This window comes from Myotis brandtii, unplaced genomic scaffold, assembly GCF_000412655.1.
Source record: "Myotis brandtii unplaced genomic scaffold, ASM41265v1 scaffold565, whole genome shotgun sequence".
Taxonomy (NCBI): Eukaryota; Metazoa; Chordata; class Mammalia; order Chiroptera; family Vespertilionidae; genus Myotis; species Myotis brandtii.
The window spans coordinates 2,146,060-2,159,126 of record NW_005370105.1 but is presented as its reverse complement, the minus strand read 5'-3'; the positions used below and the strand labels follow the sequence as shown (position 1 = coordinate 2,159,126).

At 53.0% G+C, this 13,067-nt stretch overlaps 1 protein-coding gene across 1 annotated transcript in view; it reads left to right on the top strand.

The window, feature by feature from the left end:
• Positions 1 to 13,067, top strand: part of SNX7 (sorting nexin 7) — a 28,962-nt gene that overhangs the window by 992 nt on the left and 14,903 nt on the right. The window contains exons 2-7 of the mRNA XM_005878555.2: positions 813 to 995; positions 3,273 to 3,383; positions 3,934 to 4,098; positions 4,560 to 4,758; positions 6,594 to 6,793; positions 8,588 to 8,674. Coding sequence (XP_005878617.1) covers positions 825 to 995; positions 3,273 to 3,383; positions 3,934 to 4,098; positions 4,560 to 4,758; positions 6,594 to 6,793; positions 8,588 to 8,674 — 933 coding nt within the window. The 5' untranslated portion in view covers positions 813 to 824. The remainder of the gene's footprint in view (positions 1 to 812; positions 996 to 3,272; positions 3,384 to 3,933; positions 4,099 to 4,559; positions 4,759 to 6,593; positions 6,794 to 8,587; positions 8,675 to 13,067) is intronic.

Sequence of the window (13,067 nt, the reverse complement as noted above, 5' to 3'; positions counted from 1 at the left end):
CCGGTCACCCCCATCGCTGGGCCATAAAGCTGAGTGGACACGCAGCACGCACGGGCCTCCCTGTGGGTGATGAGCAGAGGCTGGAAGGGTCGGCTGCCCACATTCCTGGGCGAGTGAGGCCGGCGGGCTGGTCCCCTCCATGGAGGGTGTGGGACTTGGCCTTGGTTCTGTGTTTTCTTAGGGCCCATCTCCCCCGTCCCTCATGGTGCCCTGGAGAGCAGAGGCCCTCCAGAAAGGGAACGCAGTTCTCTGCACAGCGAGAGGACGCTCACCTGCTCACCACTCTGTGGTTGTGGTTGTTGGGTATTAGCTTTTCAGCCCCCCTCCGGGGCCAGCTGTGCCCGCCCTCTGTGTCCGCGACACCAGGTCCCAGCCTCCGGGGTTCTCGGTCATGAGGGGCCGTCCGTGTCCTCGCGGCCACCCGGTTCCCCTCGGGGCTACTTCTCAGCTCCCTCTGGCCGAGGTCCCCGCCGCCACTCGGCAGTCCGGCCTCCAGCTTCTGAAAATGGCAACTTTGCTCACTCTCTTCTTTTACGCTGAGGGTTTATGCCTTTGGGTCCTGTTTTGTTTTGTTTTTATCTATTTGTGTCGTTCTTCACTGACATCTGTGGGGTCTTGAAAGGAAGCTGAGATAAAAATACATGTTCCACGTGCCCTGGTGAACCACGTGCCCTGGTGAACCACATGCCTGGTGACCCGGGAGTCCCTTGCCCGCTTCGTCCTTGACGTGTCTCATGAACCTGAGGAACCTGAGGAAGAGAGGGCTCTCCCTGTTCTCCCTGAATGTTAACAGCTGACGGTTTATTCCTCAGGATGCCTCCCTGATGGATATGAATTCTTTAAGCCCGACGATGCCGACATCCCCTTTGTCGATGATCAACCAGGTCAAGTTTGAGGATGAACCCGACTTGAAAGATCTCTTCATCACGGTCGACGACCCCGAGAGCCACGTGACCACCATCGAGACCTTCATCACTTACAGGGTCGCCACCCAGGTGCGTGCTGAAGGCCAGCCTCCCGACACGTGGCTGTCCTTGGGCTTCGGACGTGCATCTTGCTCACCACAGACTCTCAGCGTCACGCAGTCTTTGCTGAATTTATCTGTGTTTTTTTTTAACCATTTTGGGTAAGATATTGCACTTTGGGGTGTAGATCGCCTGAGTCCGTTAGTCCGGAACTCCCAGTTTTTACGGGAAGACATGAAAACTAAACATTTACAAAACAGCTCCCAGGGGAACCTGTGTTTTAGGTTGGAAGAGTGACTTATGCTCTGAGTTCACTTTCTAGAACACACGTTCTTGCTGAGTTGGAGATCGGCCATCACGTCCCCATGGTGCAGCGTGTACCTGTGTTCAGAGGGCCCCCGTCGGCCACTTCAGACGGGGCAGTGACTCTGTCCTTGTCGTAGGGGATGAGTTATGACGTGAGCCCGGCTGGCAGCACTGGTTTTCCTTGTCCGATCCACTCTAGATCTTGCGGCCTCTCTGGGGGAGGGGACGCCCGGCAGGAAGAAAGAACACCCCGCCCTGGGGACTGTCCTCACCCCGTTACCACCGTAAAGTTCTCTCTTCTCCGCCCCTAACAGCGACGAGGACAGACCAACCGTCACGTGACTTGATCTGGTACCTTCCTCCTGTCTGAGGGTTACTTAAAGGGTGAGAAGTTCTTGAGGACGTCTAAAGCTCAGTGTTAACTGCCCAGGTTTTGAGTGTCCTCATTTTCACTAGTAGTTAGGCCAGTTTTCCCCGCTAGTAATTGGTAATGAACCTGTGCCTATGTGCTGGCTACACACAGCTGTTCAATACATAGGTACAGATATAGACATATTTTAAAAGATGTTTTTAGTTTATTTATTTTTTTAGAGAAAGAGGGGACGGGAGAAGGGTAGAGAGAGAGAAACATCGATGAGAGAGAATCATTGATCAGCTGCCCCCCACTGGAGATCAAGCCCGCATCCTGGGCTTGTTCCCTGACCGGGATTTGAACCCGTGACCTCCTGGTTCATAGGTTGATGCTCAGCCACTGAGCCACACCTACTGGGCTTCAGTAAATATATTTTCATGAGTGACTCTAAACTATGTTTTGTGTGCATATGTATGTTCATGTGTATATATTTGCATATATATGTCCACATACCAACTCATATACATTGTTAAACTGTCTCTACTAGATTTAGTTTTCCTATTTTTAGCATTTCTATAACCTGTACTTTTTTGCATAATAGTTGAGATTTTGTAGTGTTCTGTGAGCATTTAGTTCTTTAGATTTCTGCATCTCACTTACCTCTACCTTTTCCACTAAAAAGGGAATGTTTTACTGAGCTACATTGTGAGATATTCTAAACATGCATTTTAAAAGAATAAATCTTGTAAAGTGTAGCTTAGGGGAGCCTTATTTTACAGCAATTAAGGTTGCTTAGCTCTTGAACTGCTTAATTCTACAATTGTGTTTATCTGTGGGGGTGAGTGTGAAATATGCATGCCATGTGTTATTCCATTCTTACTCCAGAAAAATCTCAATCTTCATATGACTGTGATTTTTAATGTGCAAAATTCAGCTTCATAAGATGCTGGTGGGAGTGGCTGTGTTCCCGAGAGGTGCACATGCATTAGATGGTCTACTTTTGTGTTTGGCTCAGGATTCGGCAGTAGGAGCGAGGCTGCTATTATCCCCATGTTGGCGTAGCTTTTTGGTTTGTTGAGAAGAGATATTTTAAGATATTTGCTTAATTTTTAGGAGTTCAGCATATAACTCAAAATAGAATCCCTTGAGAACGACGGGAACATTGTCTTTCCACATCAAATCTCCTTTAATAACATGTTTAAAACAGGGGGTAAAACCACTCTGTCAAATGCTAGAATGTTCGCATACCAAACGCACATTTTAGCCAAGCAGTTGGTTCGAGCACATTCCAGGAAAACGTTTTTTTTCCGGTTGTGTTCAGTTCTCTCCCAAACGGCACTGACAGGACTTGCCTCCCGTCCCGAATCCCGATCTCCTGAGAAGAGACCCGTGTTTAAGCCTCAGTGCGGGATGCACTCGCCCGTGGTGGCCGTGCCCGTGGGAGGCAGAGGGGCCTCGCACACAGACTCCCCGTGTGGGTCTGAAACCCGGGCGTGGGGTTTGCTTTCCTGCTGGCCATGCGGGGAGCTGGCTTCCCTCCCCCTGCCCCGTGCACAGCGGCTGCACAGTGAGGCCCGCTGAGCCCGGGTGTCTGGACTGGCCGCGGTGTGGCCGGCCTTGCATTGCTTGTCTGCTGCTTCCTCCTGCAGACGTCACGCGGGGAATTCGACTCCAGCGAATTCGAAGTCCGGAGGCGGTACCAGGACTTCCTGTGGCTAAAGGGAAAGCTGGAGGAAGCCCACCCCACTCTCATCATCCCGGTAGGTAGACCCCGTCTCCATAGAACAGCTGCCACCTTGTCCTGCGAACTGTGAACATGCCTGCCACCAGGTTCCAGGCCTTTCTGTTCATGTAATTCATTCATCTTGGAAACATTCATTTTAAACGTTTCCGCCTAACTACAGATTTGCTTTTTCTTTTTTAATATTTTTGTATTGATCTCAGGGAGGGAGAGGGAGAGAGAGAAAGAGAAACATCAGTGATGAGAGAGAATCATGGACCGGCTGCCTCCTGCACACCCCACAACGGGGATTGAGGCCCCACCCGGGCATGTGCCCTGACCGGGAATTGAACAGTGACCTCCTGGTTCATAGGTCGATGCTCAACCACTGAGCCCCGCCGGCCGGGCCAGGTTTGCTTGTTTACCTGTTTCATGTTACCGTTTTGTCGTGTTTGGACTTAGCATTGCGATCTTTGTGAGAAGTGGTGGCATGTTCCATAGTCTGTAAAACGGGCACGGGTAGCATTTCCCTGACCCTCGGCCGCCGGGGGCAGGTGCCGCGCTCACCTGCGTGTTTGTTTTTGCCGCAGCCGCTGCCGGAGAAGTTCGTGGTGAAGGGCATGGTGGAGCGCTTCAACGACGACTTCATCGAGACGCGCAGGAGGGCCCTGAATAAGTTTTTGAACCGAATTGCCGACCATCCAACCTTAACGTTCAGCGAAGACTTCAAAGTCTTTCTTACCGCACAGGCTGGGGTAACGCCTTTGGATTTATACTCGCGTAACCCTTTCCTGTCTGTGTGACAGAAGGCCGTCCCTCCCCTTGTTGGCCTAATTCATAAGCCAGGCAGCAGGGCCCTGGAATTAAGGAGGATTTGAAAAAATATATATTTTTATTGATTTCAGAGAGGAAGGGAGAAGGAGAGAGAGAAACATCAATGATGAGAGAGAATCATTGATCAGCTGCCTCCTGCATGTCCCACACTGGGGGTCGAGCCTGAAACCCGGGCATGTGCCCTTAACCAGAATCGAACCTGGCACCCTTCAGTCCGTAGGTGGGTGCTCTATCCACTGAGCCACACCAGCCAGGGCTCGAGAAGGGCTTTTAAACGCCGGAGGGATAGCCTTCAGGTGCAGCCCCGGGCCAGGTCTCCTTCCAAACGCTACAGACACCCCACACCTTCCTCCGCCTTGCGGACCTCTCCCTCCGTTTGCAGGAGCTGTCGTCGCACAAGAAGCAGGGGCCGGGGCTGCTGAGCAAGATGGGCCAGACGGTCCGCGCCGTCGCCCTGTCCTTGAGGGGAGTGAGGAGCCGCCCCGAGGAGTTCACGGAAATGAGCGACTTCATCGAGACGTTCAGCCAGAAAATAAATTTGATCGATAAGATATCCCAGAGGATTTACAAGGAGGAGCGAGGTACGTAGCAGCACCGGACGTGTGCTTTTCAAGCTGTTCGGTTCCTGACGGGTCCTCCCAGTCGCTGGCTGGTTGGCGGCGTGGAGGTGGCGCCTCTCTTGGGCCCTTTCTCCACACTCGTGTCTCCCTGCCCGCAGGCCCGTCTCCCTGCCCACAGCACCCGTCTCCCTGCCCACAGCACCCGTCTCCCTGCCCGCAGGCCCGTCTCCCTGCCCACAGCACCCGTCTCCCTGCCCACAGCACCCGTCTCCCTGCCCGCAGGCCCGTCTCCCTGCCCACAGCACCCGTCTCCCTGCCCACAGCACCCGTCTCCCTGCCCGCAGGCCCGTCTCCCTGCCCACAGCACCCGTCTCCCTGCCCACAGCACCCGTCTCCCTGCCCGCAGGCCCGTCTCCCTGCCCACAGCACCCGTCTCCCTGTCTCCTGCCCACAGGCCTGTCCGCCCTGCGGCTTCCTGCAGCACCGCTGCACCCCAGCATGCGAGTCGCGGGCGCTGTAAATTCCTGCTCTCATGGTGCAAGAGCCCGCCCTCAGGATTTTTTCTTGGTTCCCGGGTGTGATGAACACAGTCAGAGTAACTGTGTAAATAGTAGTCCCACCAGACAGGCAATTATTTTCAACATTTTTAATATTTTTCAGTTTACTTCATCGTACCAACTTTTGAAATTATAATAGTTTATTTTCGAGCAATATGACATTACACCTAACCCTAATGAGTAGAAGATGATGAAATATAGAGAATTTGGTGTTATTTATATGGCTACCAGACCAAAAAAAAGGCAAAAATGCTTACTGCTTATACATTCCCTCCCATAAAACGCTGTCACGGAGAGTGGATAGTGTGAACGCAGAAATGTGAAAGTCCTCAGATTTTAAAATGAAATCCAGACTTTTGAATAAATGGCTCATCAAGCATTGAAGAGCCCTTTTGTTATTTATTCTTTTGTTGATGTGAAAATATTTATTGAACACACCGTGTATCGGGCTTTGAGATTTAAAAAAAAAAAGTAAGACTTGATCCTGTTTTAAGGAGCAGGTGGCCTAGGAGCGTGCCAGCTCCGCAGGCGGGCACAGGAGTGGGGTGACAGGTGTAAACGTCATGACAGGCGTGGGCAGAGGTACACAGTCGTGGCTGAGGACAGAGCATCTGAGAACCCTTTGGGATGGAATCAGCAGTGACTTATTTACCCGGCGATTTAAAGGATTCAGAGGGGTTTGTTGGCTGATGGAAAGGGCAGAGGACCAGGCAGAGGGGTCTGTGCAGGGTGTGAGTGAGGAGGGACATGAGATAGTCATACACGAGCGGTTCTTTTGGCTTCAATGAAATATCTTTGGGAGAGAATTGCAAGAGTTGGGCCCACAGAGGCGAGATGAAGTCTAGTCATACAAGGACCTCCTGATTCAGTGCTTACATGCTGTGACGGAAATGGAGAGAGGGACCCTGGGGAGGACAGGGTAGAGATGCAGATGGTAATGGGAGTCAGGATAGGTAAGTGGGTGGTTGGGTGGGTGGGTGGTTGGGTGGAGAAATAGATGATGGATAGTAAAGACTGATAGATAGTAAAGATGAAGATGCGGGAAGTGGAGGTTGGCTGAGTGTTCAGGTGTGAGTTTAGGATGCGGCCGGACTCCTGCTCAGACTCTGGGAACACTTACCCTGAAGTGGGCCATGCGGGCAGGAGAAGGGAGAAGAGGCGCGTTTTGTCTCCGGTCAGGTTGCTGGAGACGCGGGTGCAGGTGTCTGGTAGCGGAAGTAGTCACGTCCCAGCCAGGACGCCTGTCAGCAGGGATTTTCAAACTTGCGTGAACTGAAGGACTTATTATTATTTTTTTAGAATATTTTGACGAAATGAAAGAGTACGGCCCTATTCATGCCCTGTGGTCGGAGTCGGAAGAGGACCTGGCGGACACGCTGGGCAGCATGGCCAGCTGCCTGGACCGGTGCTGCCAGGCCACCGAGCGGCGTCTGTGCGGCCTGTCCGAGGCCCTGCTCCCCGTCGTGCACGAATACGTGCTCTACAGCGAAATGCTCATGGTGAGGCCCCTGCGTGACACTCCGGCCTCCGTCCCTGACCCGAGTGTGAGCTGCAGAAAGGCAGCTGCTCTTCTGCCTTTGCACGTCTTCCCATCCCAGCAGGACCCTGCGCATGGACGGATGGTATTGCTCGCCCGCCCATGCTGTGGTGGGCGGAAGGAGACATTAACAAAAGAAGGGACGCCTGGCCGGTGTGGCTCAGTGGTTGAGCGTCCACCTAGGAACCAGGAGGTCAGGGTTTGATTCCCTGTCAGGGGCACAGGCCTGAGTTGTGGGCTCCATCCCCAGTAGGGGGTGTGCAGGAGGCAGCCAAGCAGTGATTCTCTCTCATTATGGATGTTCCTATCTCTTTCTCCCTTCCTCTCTGAAATCAATAATAAATATATATATTTTAAAAAAAGGAGCGAAGTAGGAAAAAAAAAGGAGCGAAGGGGTTCCTGGCGTTAATGGCAATGACACAGGGAAGTAAATGTAGAAGAATCTGGCCAGTGGTTGAACGTGGTATTGATTTCTCTAGACAAGGGGGACTCTTCATCTCTCCTGCATGTTGTCAGGGCGGCTCCACAGGCACAGAACCAGACTGAGTGGTGTCGGGTGCTTTTGCTCCAGCGCCTCTCAGTTCTCACTCGGACACGGACAGCCCCCTCCTCCCTCCCCATGTAAGGTGTTTGTGTCTGGGCCCTTCCCTGCCCTGAACACACCGCGGGACCCGTTTCTCCTCAAGTCCCCTCTCCTGTATGTCCTTTAACTCTCTCTGGTTGAGTCAGTGTTTTCTTTAACCTGTTGAGGCCACTTGTGTTCGTTATTATAATTTCATTATTATTTGATTAATGCTGTGGCAACCAGTGCCCAGGCGGCGTGGCTCAGTGGTTGAACGTTGACCTATGAACCAGGAGGTCACAGTTCGATTCTGGTCAGGGCACATGCCCAGGTTGCGGGCTTGATCCCCAGAAGGGGGCGTGCAGGAGGCAGGCGATCCATGATTCTCTCTCATCATGGATGTTTCTCTCTCCCTCTCCTTTCCTCTCTGATATTAAAAAAAAAAAAATACTGTGACAAGCAGGGAAAGATAAGTGCAAATAACAAGAGTCCTTGTGCCCCTGAGCCGAAGGAGAATGTCTCGGGAGAAAGGGAGTCACCCAGGGAAAGGCCTGGCCCAAGACCAGCAAACACTGGACAAGCTTCCGATGACTTCTGCACGCAGGTGCCCCACACGGGTGTGTGCAGCTTTAACGCCGCAAAACAGGGAATCCCGGTGATTCAGGAAAACGAGGCGGGAGAAGAGGCCGTGCTTTCCCCTTCAGAGCTGGGCTGATGGCTTCATATTTACACCCGTGAAGCTAAAATAAAACCCTGAGATGTGAGCACACACTGCGGGTCCCGCCGTCCCTGCTGATAGCCATTCCTTGGGAGCCGGATCAGGGCAGCCAGGGAGGGTGGGTGTCTTCCGGGGAGTGGCCCGCGTGGCCTCCAGCCGCCGCGAGTGTACACCCTCCCGACGAGTGCTCCCCGGCCTTCTGTTTGCTTTGTTCCTGGCTCTTTCCGGATCGCTGTGCGAGCCCAGGGTACTCCTCCCACAGCGGCTCCTCAAGTACTTCCACCAGCAGGAGAGGCCCTGGGAGGCTGGAGGGTTTATAAAACCCTTTTCCTAATGCCTGCTGTCGGTTTAGCTCTTAGAGATGGAAAACCATTTGTAAAGTCGTTCTGTCCCCAACCGAGTGGTGGCTGCTGATACCCCGAAGCGTCTGTGTCGTGCACACACAGCTGACGAGGTCCTTGTGTTTTCCCGCAAAGGGCGTCATGAGGAGGAGAGACCACATCCAGGCAGAGCTGGAATCCAAGGCGGAAGCTTTGACCTACAAAAAGGTGGACACAGACCTGGTGAGCCTTCACGTTTCTCGATACGATGGTGTCGACTTATTGGTTATCTGAGACTTTTCCTGGCCACGTAGAGCTCCCTTACAGCTTGCTTTGAAGCGTTCAGCCAAAGGCACCAAAATTTCTCCCGAAATGTCTATACCTTCTGTTGAGTTCTCTAGGAAGGAGACTTTGTTAATGTTTTTTTTCACTCCGAGGACGTAGGTGAGTGTTGAGGACACGAATGGCAGGTGAGTGGGGGTGTCCTTGAAACCCCCATTAATGCATAGGATGATGACCCCCATCCAGCCTGCGTTAATGCGTCCCTCATTGTAATCCTTTTTCTACAAAAGATATGATGTCCTTCCTGCTTCTCTTTACGCACCTTCCTCTCTCTCTCCTTGTCTAATCTGAGCCCCTTCAGGGCAGGGAACTTTTATTTGTTCCCTGACGTGTTCTCAGCCCCCGCATGGCGCTGGGTACGCGGCTCATGCAGTGAGCATTTCGTGGGTGAATGGGTGAAAACTGCGGGGACCACGTTGGAGTCTGGAAACCAGGAGTCCCTACAGGGCAGAACCCCGAGACCTCACTAGGGAGGGCGATGAACTCTCCTCAGCGTCCTGGGTGGGGTTTCTTTCTGGGCTGAGTGTGTGTTTCAAAGTCCAGTTCATTCTCCCGACCGGTGTGGGTGGGGCGGGGTGGGCTGCTGTGGGCAGAAGAGGAGAGAGAACCACAGAAAAGCAGAGGCACTAAGCCACGGTGAACCCTTCCCATTCAGTAAGGTGTGTGTGTGTGTGTGTGTGTGTGTGTATGTGTTTAACTTTTTAATTTTATTTAAAGAGTCAAATAGAAGGAACAAGAAGGGGGGACACATGTACCGAAATAGTATTCTTATCCTTTACACTGTAGAATTCTTTTATTTGTTAAATAATTTTTAAAGATACTGAAATTAGCGATGAGGTTAAATGTTGCTGTTGACCAAATCCTAGAAAAAGCCAGTTTCAGGAGCAGAGGACGATGCTAAAAGCCCAGCATCTGTTCAGAATGGCTCCTGCTCAGGTTGTGCGTGGGAACACGGACAGGAAGTCGCTGGGATTATCCCTCCGCAAAAGTCACGGAAGAAAGAGCTGCCCACACGTGGCTCGGCTTTCCCAGCTCACCTAAAAGGGCACTTTCTTTTTTTTCATTTGACTTGCAAATATTTTGTCTTTTTTTCTATAAAAGTTTCCTTGGTGTCTCATTATAACCTAATGATCCGTATGTATTTCTGATCCATTTGTGCGTTCGCCGGGTCCAGGATAAAGTTTTTGTTGTTTTTTTAACCTAGCGAGCTGCTGTGTTGAAAGCGTGGAGAAATTTGAAACGTTAATTATCTGCATGATACTCTGTAAGATACGTTTAATCAACTAAGATTTGAAGCAGAGACATGGCGAGTACTTGGTTGTTGCCATCACAACGGGCCTTCCTGGAGCGTGCAGGGATGGAGGGTTTGTGGGTGGCGGCATTTGCGTAGACCTCACTGCAGCAGCCCTTCGTGTTAGGATGGCATCGTCGGGAGAGACCTTCAGAAGGAAGCTGACACGATCGGTCCCAGAACAACAGAAAGGAAGTTGCTTAGAAAGATGCAGGATAGGATCACCATGGAAACGCACCCTTGTGAGGTCCTTGGAAGGAGCCATCCTTTGCAGTCGCCATGGCGACCCTGGCAGAGAACTGAATAGAGCCATCTAGTCCGGGTGTTCACCATGGCAACTCAAGCAGGGCCACTTTAGAGCCCACCCCGGGGCCGTCTCTATGGAGACCTGCCGGGCTGCCTTCAGAGGCTCCATCCCCGTCCCCTGAGGGTGGGACGCCCTGTGCAAGCCCAGCTCAGCAGCTCAGCATGAGGAGGTCGCTGACACGGAGCTCTCCCAAGACGGGCGGGTGGAGGCCAGGGGAGTCATAATTATTGGGTGGAAATAGAACCCCGATGGACACCCCCGAGGTCACGTTGGGCGTGTCTGGTGGACGGGGAGGGACCCACCTGGAGATACACGTGTGGGAGTGGTTAGAAGATAGGCGGCATTTAAAGCCATGAGATTTGTCGAGGTCACTCAGGGGTGAGACTAGAGGCCCCGTGACTGAACTTCAGCACTTCCAGCATGAAGAGCCAGGCCAGGGGTGTGTGGTGGAAGGAAGGGGGTTGTCGCTTCGGCTGCTGGGAGGGAACTGGACCAATAAGATGAACTGAACATGGAGGGTCATTCAACCTCTCTAACCCACTTCTCCACGTGGGAGGCCTTCATGCAAACAGCAGGGCGAACTGGGACACGCGCAGGCCGTGACGTGTTGCAAGAGGAGCTGAGAGTTGTGTGATGAGCTCCACGAAGAAGGTGCTCCCACTGCCGAGTCAGAGCCGCATCTGCCGGTGGAGACCAGGGGCCGCGATGGCCCCGAGGAGGGGGGAGGCGCGGGGGCGGGCACTTGTGGTTTCTGCCGTTTGGTGAGGAGTTCTCCGAGGCAGAGCTGTTTGAAAACACTTATTCACTCGCCGCCTCCCCGGAAGAGAGCAGGGGCCTCGGGGTGCTAATGCTGCTGCCGCTCGTGGTGTTCTTATTTTTATTTCTGAATGGGCGCTTTATCGTGTTCACTCAAGGCAGCATTCAGATAGAAATGAATGTGAATACGCTTGACATTTAGCAATATGTGCACAGACTCCGCGAGTCGGGTCTGGAAGCGATGGCATCGCCGTGGCAGGGTGTTTATGTGAGCAAAAATACACTCTCATTTTCCTAAGATCATCGCGGCCTGGATTTGCATGCAGCAGCGCTCAGCAGCTACAGACAGACACCGGATTTATTCAGGCCGGTCCTTGCTCCGGGTGACGTGCTAGTTGTGAGCCAGTATTGTGCTCTGATCTTCAAATAACGGTTGTTCGTCTTCTGATGTTCTCGACAGCACCCTGCACAGAGCAGCACTGCCTGCTCGCTGAGCCTTAAAGAAATGATAATATTGACATAGCGTGCGTGTGCATGTGCATGTGTGTGTGCATGTGTGCGTGTGTGCTGGCGGGGGAGAGGTTGCCTCTACCTGTTCTCAGATATCTTTTTCTTACCTTTCTCTCCTGACCTTTTTGCGAAGGTCTTTCTTCCAGTAGACCTCATTTCCCAATATCTGTCTCTCTCTGCTGCTCTTTTGTCTGTTCGCATCTGCGTGTGTGTGAGACGCTGGCACACACGCGTCCATGCGCACATGCACACACTCGCCGCAGGGAGGGACGGGGCGGACATGGCCCCGGGGGAGGAGAAGGCCCTTCTTGTTGGTGTCTTTGTATCGGCGCGTCCCAAAGCATCGGCGCTGCCCCGGCTCGCTGGCCGAGTCGCCCGGAGTGAACCTGTGGGCGCCCCTTACGCCCCAGGGGGCAGGGGGGCAGCCGATGGACAGGTAGGAGCTCCCGGTGAAGGACTCCACATGCTCTCAAGGTTAGACCCACATCTCTTCCCGGAGAGACGTGACCCAGAAACGTGTGTTTAGTTAGGAGCCTTTTGGAACCTGCAGACACCAGCTTGTCTGTCGTGAACACAACATGGAATTGACTCACGCCAACTGTGACCCAGAAAATCCGTCAGGAGGCATCTGAGGGCGAGAAAAGGCTGTGCCGCCTCCAAACCGTCCGCCATGAGCTGTGCGCGGGGGTGTGGGTGTGTGTACGGTTCCAGGTTTGCGGGGAGGACCCGTCGGCGTGGAGTGCGGCGAATGGGGCCTGCGTGCTGCGGGGGCGAGTGTGCGGAGCAGGACAGGGAGGCTCTAGCGGAACGTGGTCGCCCGTGGTTCCCAAAGGCACACTGTGAGCTCCGTGTCTGTCTCCAGCAGCACTTCCCCCTGTCTCACCTGCTGCGGAGAAAGTAACAGGATGAGTAAAGAGGGTGGTCGGACACCCGTCAGCCCGGCCGCCGAGGCTCAGGGGCTGAGCGTCGACCTAGGAACCAGGAGGTCAGGTTCGATCCCCGGTCAGGGCACAGGCCAGGGTTGCAGGCTCGATCCCCAGTAGGGGGCGTGCAGGAGGCAGCCGGTCAGTGATTCTCTCTCATCATTGATGTTTCTCTCTCTCCCCCTCCCTTCCTCTCTGAAATCAATAGAAATATATTTAAAAAGAATCCCTGTCATTTCTTCTCAGGATGGAAGAGCTCCTCCATACGGTGTCCTGCACGTGGGTGGTGTGGTTGGGGGAGTCCTGCCCACTATAGATAGAATCCTTGAACAGCTGCCCCCTATAGGAACTCAAAAATAGGTCCAGTTCCTTTATTTACTCTTTTAATTTAGGCTTTTTGTTTATAAGAAATGTGTCCTGAGGGTCTGTTTCACATCTCTCCCTCTCTCTCCCTCTCTCTCTCTTTCCCTCTCTGTCCCTCTCTTTCCTTCTCTCTCCCTCTCCCTC